The 12,794-nt window shown below is 40.2% G+C and overlaps 1 protein-coding gene across 1 annotated transcript in view; it reads right to left on the bottom strand.

The window, feature by feature from the left end:
- Window positions 1-12,794, bottom strand: part of LOC114689503 (centromere protein P) — a 216,229-nt gene that overhangs the window by 186,089 nt on the left and 17,346 nt on the right. Inside the window, exon 4 of the mRNA XM_028863832.2 lies at window positions 408-496. Coding sequence (XP_028719665.1) covers window positions 408-496 — 89 coding nt within the window. The remainder of the gene's footprint in view (window positions 1-407; window positions 497-12,794) is intronic.

The raw sequence follows: 12,794 nt of genomic DNA, 5'->3' as shown, positions 1-12,794 counted from the left end.
GGTGGCGCACGCCTTTAATCCCAGCACTCAGGAGGCAGAGCCAGGCAGATCTTTGTGAGTTTGAGGCCAGCCTGGGCTACCAAGTGAGTTCCAGGAAAGGTGCAAAGCTACACAGAGAAACCCTGTCTCGAAAAACCAAAAAAAAAAAAAAAAAAAAAAAAAAAAAAGATCCAGTCAAAAGGTCAACAGCATACATATATAGTGACCTTTTATGTCCTCCATAGGCACTGCATATACATAGTATACAAACATACATTCAGGCAAAACACTCATACACATAAAATTTTTAAAAAGAATATATATATATATATATATATATACAGAAAACAAAAAAATTATAAAGAAAATTTTAAAACCTGTAGAGTAAAAATCAACCACAAAACAATTAAATTTGTGAAACAGCTTACCTAGATGCAAATTCACTTAATTCTGAATATTCTGTTGGTTCCATTATTATGCTGAGGTCAGTTATAATAGAAGATAATATCTCTTTAGTCTAAAATAAAAGATAAAAAGTTCATGTACAGGAGCAGATATCTTTTAAACTAGACAAAAATACTTTAAAATATGTAAATAGAAAATTGAAAGGAATGATAAGATATTGTTTATTTATTAAGTAAATTAAATCATATACTCAGTACTTACTAAAACATAAAATGATTTCCAAATTAATATATAAACTGAATATTGAAGCCATAAATATTAGGAGAAATGAATTAAAAAAAAACTTTCTAACCAAACAATAAGAAAAAACTAGCAAATATGATTACATAAAACTCAAAGCCGGGCGGTGGTGGCACACATCTTTAATCCCAGCACTCGGGAGGCGGAGGCAGAGGCAGGCATCTGTGAGTTTGAGGTCAGTGTGGTCTACAAAGCGAGTTCCAGGAAAGGTGCAAAGCTACACAGAGAAACCCTGTCTTGAAAAACCAAAACCAAAAACAAAAAAAAAAAACCTCAAAATATCTAAATAAAAATCACTTTATGAGAAAAGCCATTAACTGAGAAAAATGTTTAACATAAGCATGAAGAAAAGAGAAAAACTAAAGAGAAAAAAGACATAAACTAAAAGACTTATAAAGCAAATTCCTACATTTAAAAGTTAAGATTTTACTAGTAGTTGATAAATGTAAATTAAAAACAAGTGACATTTTAACTGAACAAAAATTTATAAATTCTACTGCCAGGAACTTGCGGCTAAGTACTTGCCTAGTATGTGCCAGGCCCTGTTGTAGGGCAAAGGTTGCCACAGGTAAAGATACATACAAACCTGGCACCAGGAATATAAGATGGACCTTCTGGAAATCATTCTAACAGTGAACTTCCTAAATATTCATTTACTTCACTCTTACACTTTAGAGTCTTATAAGTTCTACACTAAAGTAAACTAAATTAAGCCTTACAGCTGGGTGGTGGTGACACAGCCCTTTAATCCCAGCACTTGGGAGGCAGATGCAGGTGATCTCTGTGAGTCTGAGGCCAGCCTGGTCTACAGAGCAAGTTCCAGGACAGTAGTATTTATTACCAAAAGCCAGAACCAATTTCATCACTAATAAAAACAATTTCAGACATTCTTTTTTGCTTGTTTGTTTGTTTGTTTGTTTGAGACCTCGGACAGGGTCTCTAAATGTAGTCCTGGCTGTTCTGGAACTCACAAGGAGCCAATTGCCTCTGGTTCCGAGAGCTGAGATTGAAGGTGTGCATGAGCATACCTCGTGATGCTCCAGAGACATTCTTACAACTCAGATTTTAAAGAGACAACATAATTAAAAGTTGGACAAAGGATTTGAATAGACATTTCTCCAAAGACGATATACACAGAGGCAGTAATCTACTGATGAATAACATACTGCTATTATTGTTCTTTATATATACATACACATATGTACAATAAAAATTTTAGCTGTGTATCAACTTTGAAAAAAGGTATCTCCGTTTGCCATGTTGAATTGGCACTGTACTGAAATTAATAGCCATATTGGTCTGTAAATGTTAAATTAATTTTTCTGAGGCTGGAGAGATGGCTCAGCAGTTAAAAGCACTGGCTGCTCTTCCCAGAGGACCCATGTTCAATTCCCAGCACCCACATGGCAGCTTATAACTATCTGTAATCTTAGTTCCAGGGGATCCGATACCTTCACACCAATGCACATAAAATAAAAAGTTAAACAAATAAAAAAAATTAACTTTCCCCATTTGTACAGGGTTAATGTATTGTACTAAATATGTAAGTTCTTACCTATGTCAGTTTGATCATAGAAACTAAAAGAGTATTCTCTAAAAAATTTTTAAAATATAGGCAGTAATCACAGAAGTGATGGACATTGTCTAGTAGTTCCATTTGATACAGTAATTGCACTTCTAGTGATACAGCCAAAACAAATCCATATATCCACTTAAAAACCTTCGCATGAGTGTTATGACAGCATTAATCATAACAACCAAAAGTGAAAACAACTTCACCAAGTGCTGAAATGGACAAAATGTGGTACATCCACACATGGGATATTATTTAACCCAAAAAAGTGCAAACACATGTTATAACAAGGATAAGCCTTGAAAACATGACAAATAAATCAAATGTTGTATGATTCTATTTCTATGAAATGTTCAAAGTGGAAAAATCAATAAAGAACAGATTAGTGCTTCCATAGGGCTGAATAAAGAGGAGGAAATAAAGGGTTTATCTCAATGAAGCTTATATTTAAAAAATTATTTTAAGGGAAATATAGGGAGTTGGAGCAATGGATCAGTGGTTAACAGCACTTGCAGAGAAATGAACTCCTGTAGAGAACCAGCATCCTCATGATGACTCACAACCTCTTTAATGTCAGTTCCAAGGGCTCCAATGCCCTCTCTTGGATTCTGTGAATACCAAGTAAGAACATGGTGTACATATACATAAAGTAAAATAAATAAATAGACAGATAGATAGATTTAAAAAATCTTTTTAAAAAGAAAGAAAATATAGAAAGGTTAGGAGAAAACAAAACTCTCAGAAGTCTCTCTCTTGTGTGTGCACACAACAAGGCTGTAGATTCTGCTCAGCTGGTGTAAAGCTGATTCCAAGGTACTGTTTTCCACTCCTGCCCTGCCATTGGTACTGTCAACCATGCCGCTCCTTCTGAATTGATAAATAAAGGAAATGACTTTATAAACATCCCTGACTTCAGCTTTCTTGCAGTCTACCAGGTCATTTTTTTAATTTTTATTTATTTATTTATTTATTTATTTGGTTTTTCGAGACACGGTTTCTCTGTGTAACAGTCCTGGCTGTCCTGGAACTCACTTGTAGACCAGGCTGGCCTTGAACTCACTGAGATCTGCCTGCCTCTGCCTCCTGAGTGCTGAAATTAAAGGTATGCACCACCACTTCCCAACATATCATAGTCCTTTTAACAACAGCTCTCAACTGACTGTTGTGATTTAAGAACTATGAATAGAAATCTTTAAGAAAAGAGGCCTAGAGCCAGGTCCAGTAGTTCACACCTACAATCCAGCACTTAGGAGTCTGAAGCAGGAGGACTGGCCCGAGTAAGTGGTCACACAGGACTCTGCAGTGAGTTCTAAACCAGCCCGGGCTATACTGTGAGAGGCCGCGTCTCAACCTTACCCCTACCACTTCACAACCAAACATATTTTAAAAGATACTAATTTTTCAAACTGTATATACTTTTAAGGCAGGATTCAGTTTCTCATAGGCAGTCAGGGAAAAGGTCTATGGTCAAACTACAAGCTGGTCAAATAAGCATGGATACAAAGAGAGCATAATCCAATCAATAGCCAGCACGACACACGACAAGGTTGGAGACCAGCAACAACTATGGGGTAAGCAACTTGCAATACTAGCCCATGTTTTTGTCAGCCAGCAGATCAGCTAAGGTTGACAGCTAACAAAAAAAAACTTAAAAATGGGCAGATATGGGCTTCAATGAGTGATCACTATCATAACTGGGCAAACAACATGTGGTCATCTCCAGCTGAAACAGGGAGGTATTTGCAGAACCTGCTGTCTCCCTGTCTGCTTGGCCCAAGGATATGCCTAGAGAATGAACCAATTGCAACAAAACTATGTCTTTGTCCAGTTCTGTCTAAGTCCCGTAAGAAGCCACTAGACATGCAGCTCAGCACTCCCCTTCCTCAGGACACTTCACACTGTGAGGACTTTCTCTAACTTCTCCTTAGTAAATCTTCAGTGACTGTGCTTATTCCTCCTTTGTCTGCAATTTTATCTGTCACTCACATGAGACACGGAACTCAGACACTGTCTCAGGTTGACTTTTGGTGGCTGTTGATTAGTAGTCACCTTAGCCCCTGGGTCAAGCCTTCCGGGGCTGAGAGAAACCTCTTTGCTTTCAAAACTCTGTACCATCACAAAACACAATATATTAAGATTTCAATGTTTGGGTTCAGATACTCAAATAAGCAAATTACCTTTAAAGCCTGTGATGATGAAATTGCATTCTCTTCATTTTTTTTTTTTTTTTAAGTAGCTACTTTTTAGCATTTTTGTTTCAGGGAGAGAAGTTATGTAAACACACTTTACCATCCAACAAACTCCCAGCCATCTGACTTACACTGCAAGAACTATGGAAGACTGGTCTGTGTGCACATTTGTTCTGATGGTCTGAAAACTACACTGGAGTGCTGACAGCACAGGACAGTCAGCTGGAGGAAATGAATTCTGCGTTCAAAACACTTTGACAAGAGCTGGAACAACAAAAGCAATGCCTCATACTGTCTATATAGATTTCCCAACTTTGTTTCTAATATTCTACTAATACAATTTAAGGGCACTGTGCTGGCTAGTTTTATATCAACTTTACTGAAGCTAAAGTCATCTAAGAGGAAGGAACCTCAATTAAGAAAATGCCTCCCTAAGGCTGGGCCCTAGGGCATTTTCTAAATTAGTGATTGATGTGGGAGGGCCCAGACCACTGGGGGTGGTGCTATCCCTCGGTTGGTGGTTCTGTCTTCTATAAGAAAGCAAGCCTAGCAAGACATGTGGAGCAAGCCAGTAAGCAGCACTCCATGGCCTCTGCGTCAGATCCTGCCTCCATGTTCACACAGTTTGAGTTCCTGTCCTGACTTCCTTCTATGATAAACAGCAATGTGGATGTGTAAACCAAATAAACCCTTTCTCCCCAAGTTGCTTTGGTCATGGTGTTTCATCACAGCAATAGTAACTCTAACTAGGACAGGCACTTTGGTTCAAATATTATACTAATATTTATTATGGAAAAATAAGTATTAATATGACCAAAATGTGTTATTTTCTGACAGCTAAACATCTCCCTCTAGTGGAATGTTTGATTTTAGAAAATACAAAAAACCACCACGTTGTTTGGTCTTTACTTTTTTTTCTATCAATCTCAATAGTAAAAATGTACACAGCAAAAAACATCTGCTTTAGTTTGCTTTTTTGTTGCTATGATAAACACCACTCCCAAAAGCAACTTGTGGGAGGGAAAAAATGTATTATCTTACACTTTCAGGTCATAGTCCATCACTGAGGGAAGGCAGGGCAGGAAAACAAAGCAGAAACCAGGGAGGAATGGTGCTCACTGGGCTGCTCACTGGTTTATGATCAGCTAGATTTTGTTGTTTTCTTTCTTGAGACAGGGTTTCTCTGTGTAGCACTTGTTCTAGAACTCACTATGTAGAGTAGGCTGGCCTTGAACTCGAGGATCAACCTGCCTGTCTCCCAAGTGCTGGGATTAAAGGCATGCACCAGTGGTCCACTACTGGCCAGCTCAGCTAGATTTCTTACACAGTTCAGGACCATCTGCCTAGAGACAGTGTCATCCATATCAATCCCCCACAGATATGCCCCCCAGGCCAATATGATCTCAAAATTCTTCTCTTCCCAGGTGACTCTAGTGTGTTAAGTAGACAATAAAAACTAACCAGCACAATGGCAAAACTATTTTAGAAGGTATCTAAATTTATCAATCAATCTAAATTTATGTGTACATTTCTTTGACCTAACAATCTGATGTTTTAAAAGATTTATTTTAAGTGTATGAGTGTTTTGCTTGCATGCATATATGTGTACCATGTCCATGCCTGGTACCCTCAAAAGTCAGAAGAGGGCATCAGAATCTTTGGAACTGGAGTTTCAAATAGTTGTGAGCCATCATGTGGGTGTAAGGAACTGAACTGAGGTCCTCTGCAAGAGAAACAAGTGCTTTTAATTGCTTAGCCATCTCTTCAGCCTCTAATCTAGGAATTCTATAAGGAAGACTTCTACTACCTACAGTGAGTGTGGCAGCACATGCCTGGACTCCAAGTACTCAGGAGGCTGAAGCAGATGAACATGAGTTCAAGGCCAAGCTGAACTAGGTTCATAGCAACACCTTACCCCCCTAACCCACACACATACTCCCTACTCAAGTAAGAAATTAATAAAAAAAACCTCATTACTTCCTTTTGTCAGAATCCCAAACAACAAAGAAAAATAAAAAGGCTTTTGTCCCCTTTCTTCTCAGCAAATAACTATTGACAACTCCTATATAATTGATCCCTAAGGCCCTGTTAATTCCATGGCTATCTGCAATTCTTTTGAGACAGGATTTCTCTGTGTAGTTTTGGTGCCTGTCCTGCTTGCTCTGTAGACCAGGCTGGCCTTGAACTCAGAGATCCACCTGGCTCTGCCTCCCGAGTGCTGGGATTAAAGGTGTATGCCACCACCATCTGGCTGCAGTTCTTTTCAACATCTTACTTGCCTGTGTTTCTTTAAGAGTCATAAGCTGTCTTCAGTGTTTTGACCTTAGCCATTCTGACAGGTGTAAGATATCTCAGAGTCATTTTGATTTGCATCTCACTGATGACTAAGGATGCTGAGCAATTCTTTAAATGTCTTTTGGCCATTTGAAATTCTTCCTTTGAGAATTCTCTATTTAGCTCTACAGCTCATTTTTAAGTTGGATTGTTATTTTGATGTCTAGTTTCTTGAGTTCTTTATATATTTTGGAGATCAGCCCTCTGTCAGATGTGGGTTGGTGAAAATCTTTTCCCATTCTGTAGGCTGTTGTTTTGTCTTATTTACTGTGACCTTTGCCTGACAGAAGCTTCTCAGTTTCAGGAGGTCCCATTTATTAATTGTTGCTCTCAGTGTCTGTGCTACTGCTGTTTTATTTAGGTACAGTGGTCTCCTGTGCCAATGCCTTCAAGACTATTTCCTACTTTCTCTTCTATCAGGTTCAGTGTAACTGGTTTTATGTTGAGGTCTTTGATCCACCTGGACTTGAGTTTTGTGCATGGTGATAGATATGGATCTATTTGCAATCTTCTACATGTTGACATCCAGTTATTTGTTGAAGATGCTTTCTTTTTTCATTGTACAGTTTTGGCTTCTTTGTCAAAAATCAGGTGTTCAAAGGTGTGTGGGTTAATATCAGGGTCTTGAATTTGATTCCATTGGTCCACATGTCGATATTTATGCCAATACCAAGTTGTTTTTATTACTATAACTCTATAGTAGAGCTTGACATCAGGGGTAGTGATTCTCCAGAGGTGGCTTTGTTGTACAGGATTCTTTTAGCTATTCTGGGTTTTCTGTTTTCTGTTGGAGAGGATGTGGAGAAGGGGAACACTCCTTCACTGTTGGTGGGAGTGCAAATTTGTACAGCCACTTTGGAAATCAGTGTGGCAGTTTCTCAGAAAATTGGGAATCAATTTTCCTCAAGACCCAGCTATACTACTCCTGGGCATATACCCAAGGAATGCTCAATCATACCACAGGGACACATGCTCAACTATATTCATAATAGTATTATTTATAATAGCCAGAACCTGGAAACAACCTAAATGCCCCTCAATTGAAGAACAGATTAAGAAAATGTGGTACATATACACAATGGAGTACTACTCAGCAGAGAAAAACAATGACATCATGAAATTTGCAGGCAAATGGATGGAACTAGAAAATATCATCCTGAGTGAGGTAACCCAGACTCAGAAGGACAAACATGGTATGTACTCACTCATAAGTGGACACTAGATGTAAAGCAAAGGATAACCAGACAACAACCCACAAATCCAGAGAAGCTAGCTAATAAGGAAGACTCAAAGAGGGATGCTCTAGGAAGGGGAAATAGATGAGATCTCCAGGAGTCAACTTTCCAGGATGAGGGATGGGCAATGGAAGGTAAGGGATAGGGAATAGGATGGTTGAGCTGGAACAGGGATGGAGTGGGAAAGCAATGAAAGAGATACCATGATAGAGGGAGATATCATGGGGATAGAGAGAAACCCGGTGCTAGGAAAGTTGCCAGGAATCCCCAAGGATGACTCCAGCTTGAACTACTAGAAATAGTGGAGAGGGTACCTGAACTGAACTGGCTTACCCCAGTGATCAGACTGGTGAATGCCCTAACTGTCATCACAGAGCTTTTCTTCAATAACTGATAGAGGCAGATACAGAGATCCACAGCCAAACACCAGGCAGAGCTCCAGAAGTCCAGTCAAAGAGAGAGAGAAGAGAGATTCTATGAGCAAGTGCATCAGGATCATGATGGGGAAACCTGCATAGATGACCAAACCAAACTAGTGGGAACTCATGAAAGTTGGATCATGTGGGAGCCCGTTCTGGGGTTCCTCGTGGCTTTACCCAGCAGGTCCGAATAGAGGATGATCAGGACCACGGGCCTGAGTGCAGGTGTCTGAGATGGTCTGCACTTGGCTGTGCCGGGGGAGGAGGTCTTTTGCTCCACCCCTTGGCGTCTCTATATAAACCCTGGGCCAGAGACAGTCCGGGCCCCGTTGGAATAGGTTCTAGGCCCTCTCGAGGCTATCCTTTATTTTCTATCTGTTTATCTCCGCAAGATTCTCTGCTATAAATCCTTCTATCTAATATTTCCTGCTGCTCGCAATCAAGAAAACTCTGGGAAGCTGTGGGGGTGGTGGGTAAACGCCCCACAGAATGGTGCCATGAACAGGGACTGAAGAAAAAAAAAGGGGAACAAAAAAAGGGGGGACTAAAGACAAATGAACAGGGACTAAAGACAAAGTAATAGGGACTAAAGATAAAGGAAAATAATAGTTTTATTACAGAGTTTTTGGTGAAAGTGCTGAGTCAGCCCTGCCAGTGGAAAGGCATGCCGGTGTTATGAAAAATATTTTATATATATATATATATATATATATATATATATATATATATATATATATATTTTGGTGAGGCAGGAGTTTTATCCTCGAGAGAAAAGGAAAGCGGACTGGAAGGATGTCCGATGCTGCAGCGAAATTCTCTTTTGTCAAAATTTTCTATCTTGTATCCCTTTCTCAAATTCTATCTGTGAAAAATAAGTAAGGTATAGGGTAGTAATATAGTGTAGGAAAAACTTAGAAGTGTAAGATTGTGTAGGAAAAAAAAATAAGGCAACTAGACAGAAAAACTCAATTTTCTAATTTTGGGGGCTTTGAAAGCAAACTGGGGGGAAAATCTTTGGGCTTTACGGGTAGTAAAAAAAGCTCTTCTTTGAGCTTATGGGGAAGAAAAAGTTTCCTATGGAAGCTTTTGACCTGGGGACAGCTGAAATGCTAAGTCCAAGTGGCAGGAGAAAGTAATTTCTCCCTGAGGCAAAAATGGGGGTGTAAGAAGTCAAAGTTTAAAGTTGGGAAGTTTTGGGAAAAGTTGGTCTTTATCCTGGGGGAAAAAAATCTTTCTCTTAAACTATAAAACTTTTCTTGGAAAAAATGGGGGGCAAAAATCTCTCTAAAAAGCCTTAATCTTTCTCAAAAGCTCTCTTAAACTTAAAAACTAAATTTGTCCTTCTGGGAGATGACAAAAATTAGAATCACCTGAAGATATTAGTATGGGGACCACCTGTGATTAGCTCTAAGGGAAAACAACAAACCTCTTAAGACAGCAAAACCTAAGTTCTTTCAAGCTTTAAAAATCCTCCCTGCAATGCAGGAGGCAAGGACAAGTTTCTAAAAACCCTTTCTAAGCTCTGTCTCTTCAAGCTAGTAAAAGACAGTGGGTCAGAGTACCCTGAGGGAAACGCTTGGGGAGAGTAAGGGTGAAGAGCTATAGAGAGCCCAAAAGGGCCGGAAACTTGACCTGAGAAAAGCAAAAAAGCCAAGCTTTTCCGTTACAGCCGAGCTGAGGCAGCAAAGCTTTTGAGTGAGCGTTTCAGAATGAAAAGGTGCTCCTAATTGTCCTAAAGCAAAGATCCCCTGAAGCAATGCAAACTCTGTTAGCATTGTATCCTCCTTGTGACCAAAAACCCAGAGGCGACTGGCCAGCGTCTCTGAGTTGGAGTGTGCATTTTGGGGATACTAGGGTTCTTGCAATTGTGAACTTCCTGGAGCACAGAGCTGAGGCAGGAAGGTGCAGGACCCAGGGGAAAACTGCTAATAAACAAAGCTAAAGCCCGTGGGAACGGCACAGTTGTCTGCTTTCCTACAAGTCCCGGGTTGATAGGTCCACAACTGCAAAAAGAAATCTGAGAAAAAGCTTCCTATCAGAGTAAGGACCTTGCTGGGAAAACTGAACTGTGTCTGAAGCAGTTGTGCTGCTGAGTCAGAACGCTGTCTGGGTAAAGAGCCCAGCCAGGGCAGAACAGAACTATCCAGGGTAAGGCTTGCTTTTCTGTCAGAGAAAGCACCTCTTTGAGAAAAGCTTTGTTTCAACTGACTCCCAATGAGATGAGGGAGTGTAGCCCTGAGGGGTGATTGCCTCTGGCATAAGCTCTGTCCTTGAGCACCCAGACAAGCAAACGCAACCCACTGGGGGACTGGGCAAGGTGAAGGCCCGATGAGGCAAAGCACCTGTTCTAATGGGAGTTTAGAAATGGTAAAAACCTCCCTTGTTAGATTTTCAGTCTGTACACAAACCACACAGACCCCGAAAAAACAGACAAAAAGCCCTACCTTCAGTAGCAGGAAAAGCCGCCACTGTAGTGTCGGAAACTGTTTCTGGGGTAGAGGGGCTAAACTGAGACCAAACTGGATACTGTCAGGGAGGAAGACTGAAGAAACAGAGGGGACAGATTCCTCCCCAGAAAATGCATGACCTGACAAAGCTGCTAGAGTTTGAGGCAGTTTCAGGGGGAGAAAAAGAAGCCCCTACCTCCAAAGGCAGCTAGCAGAGGTACAGAGCCGCAGACAGATACCTGAAGCTCTGCATCTGGGGGGGAAGGAACAAGCAAAATGAAAATAAGATCAGTGGGAGAAAATCTCTCTGAAAGAGCTATGGAAAAGCTGTTGTAAATGATCTTGTTTTTCACTGACTGGCTAAGACAAACACAAGCCCCGAGGAAAGCTGCTATCAGAAATGCCAGCCTCAATGCCGGCTAATGAGGCAGGTGTGGTTCTGATCCAGGGCCAGTGTCTGGTGAAGGAGAGACACCTGTTAAAGCCAGCTGAGAGACCAGAAACCTCCCAATGTGCCATAGCTGAAAATGTAAGATGCTTGTTCAAATCTCCCGTTGCAAAAGCAAAAGACTTTGTTCAAACCTCCCGGGCGAGAATTTGTAAGCAAATCTGGTAAAAGAGAACCAGTTGACTCTCAGACCCAAAAAGAACTATGGGAAATGATATAAGGGACTGATATAAGGGACTGATATTATTATGGACTGATATAAGGGAAATGCATTCTGGGAAAGGTAGTTTTTCTGCTAAAAATGGTAACATTGCCCTGAAACACTTTTGTCAGCTCTAAAATTAAAATACAGCCTTTAAAAGAATAAGGAGGAAAACCATCTAAGGGTTTAAGTGTCAGTTCCAATAACAAATTGAAAGGATAAGGAACTAGGTGCCTTATTTACCCTAATAGCTGTGAAAAGTTTTTACGGTAGTTGGATGACAAAAAGCTACCTATAAGAGCAAACAAGCCACTTTAAAATCCTTAAACCAAGGGAAAGCAGTTTATACACTGAACGTTGTCTAAGATATGAAGAAACTTATGTTGAAATTAAAGTTCTTTGCCTTTTGAACAAACTGCCTGCAATGAGTAATTCCTTTGCAAATCTAATAAGGAGACAAGGAAACAGGTATTCAAAAAAGAAATGACTGCTTTCTAGATGGGAAACAAACTTCAGAAAATCTAGCTGTCTTACAAAAGAGTTGCTTTACCTGAAAATTCCTTATAAGAAATCAATGCTAAATATCACCGCTGCTAATAACATCAGGAGTTAAAGATAATGAAGTGAAAATACTAAATCCTGAAATGGAAAGATCCCTGCTCGGGATTATGGAAGGGTCCCGATCCTGTTTTAGTATGGAGTCGAGGACATGTTTGTGTTTTTTCACGGGAGGAGAGTGAAGCTCGGTGGTTACCGGAGCATTTGGTAAGGAGTGTGGAACTAAGGAAGGTCAGCTCCAATGAGGTTCCTATAAAGGAACCAGAATGAAAGTGGCTCGATTAGTATTTCTGAGGTTTTGTCACTGGTTGATGCAGACAGTAAGGAAGTGAGAGTTCGGAGCTGTGCCGCTTTTGGCTTTACTAGCTCCTTTGGAAAAATGCTTTATATCACCTAATAGCTGTGCAGTATTGAAGAGCTTTACAGCAGCTAAATATGGTAATTTCACCCTCAGCATGAAGTGAAGTTTTTCAGTGGAGCAAACCAAAAGTACTGCTGTGATAGAAATGTTTGTTTGAATTGAAGTTCTTAGGGGAGCTATTATGAATGTGGGTGAAGGGACAGCCTCTAGTTAAAAACTGTCTACCGCTGACAGTGCATCTCTGCCTGTCCGGAACTGCTGAGAGAACTGGCAACTTTGGAGTGTGGCTTCGTCCCGAGAATGTTACAATCCCCTAGCAACAAGTATCACAACTCTATAATGAC

This window comes from Peromyscus leucopus, chromosome 5 (assembly GCF_004664715.2).
Source record: "Peromyscus leucopus breed LL Stock chromosome 5, UCI_PerLeu_2.1, whole genome shotgun sequence".
Lineage (NCBI taxonomy): Eukaryota > Metazoa > Chordata > Mammalia > Rodentia > Cricetidae > Peromyscus > Peromyscus leucopus.
This window is presented reverse-complemented; position numbering and strand designations above follow the sequence as displayed.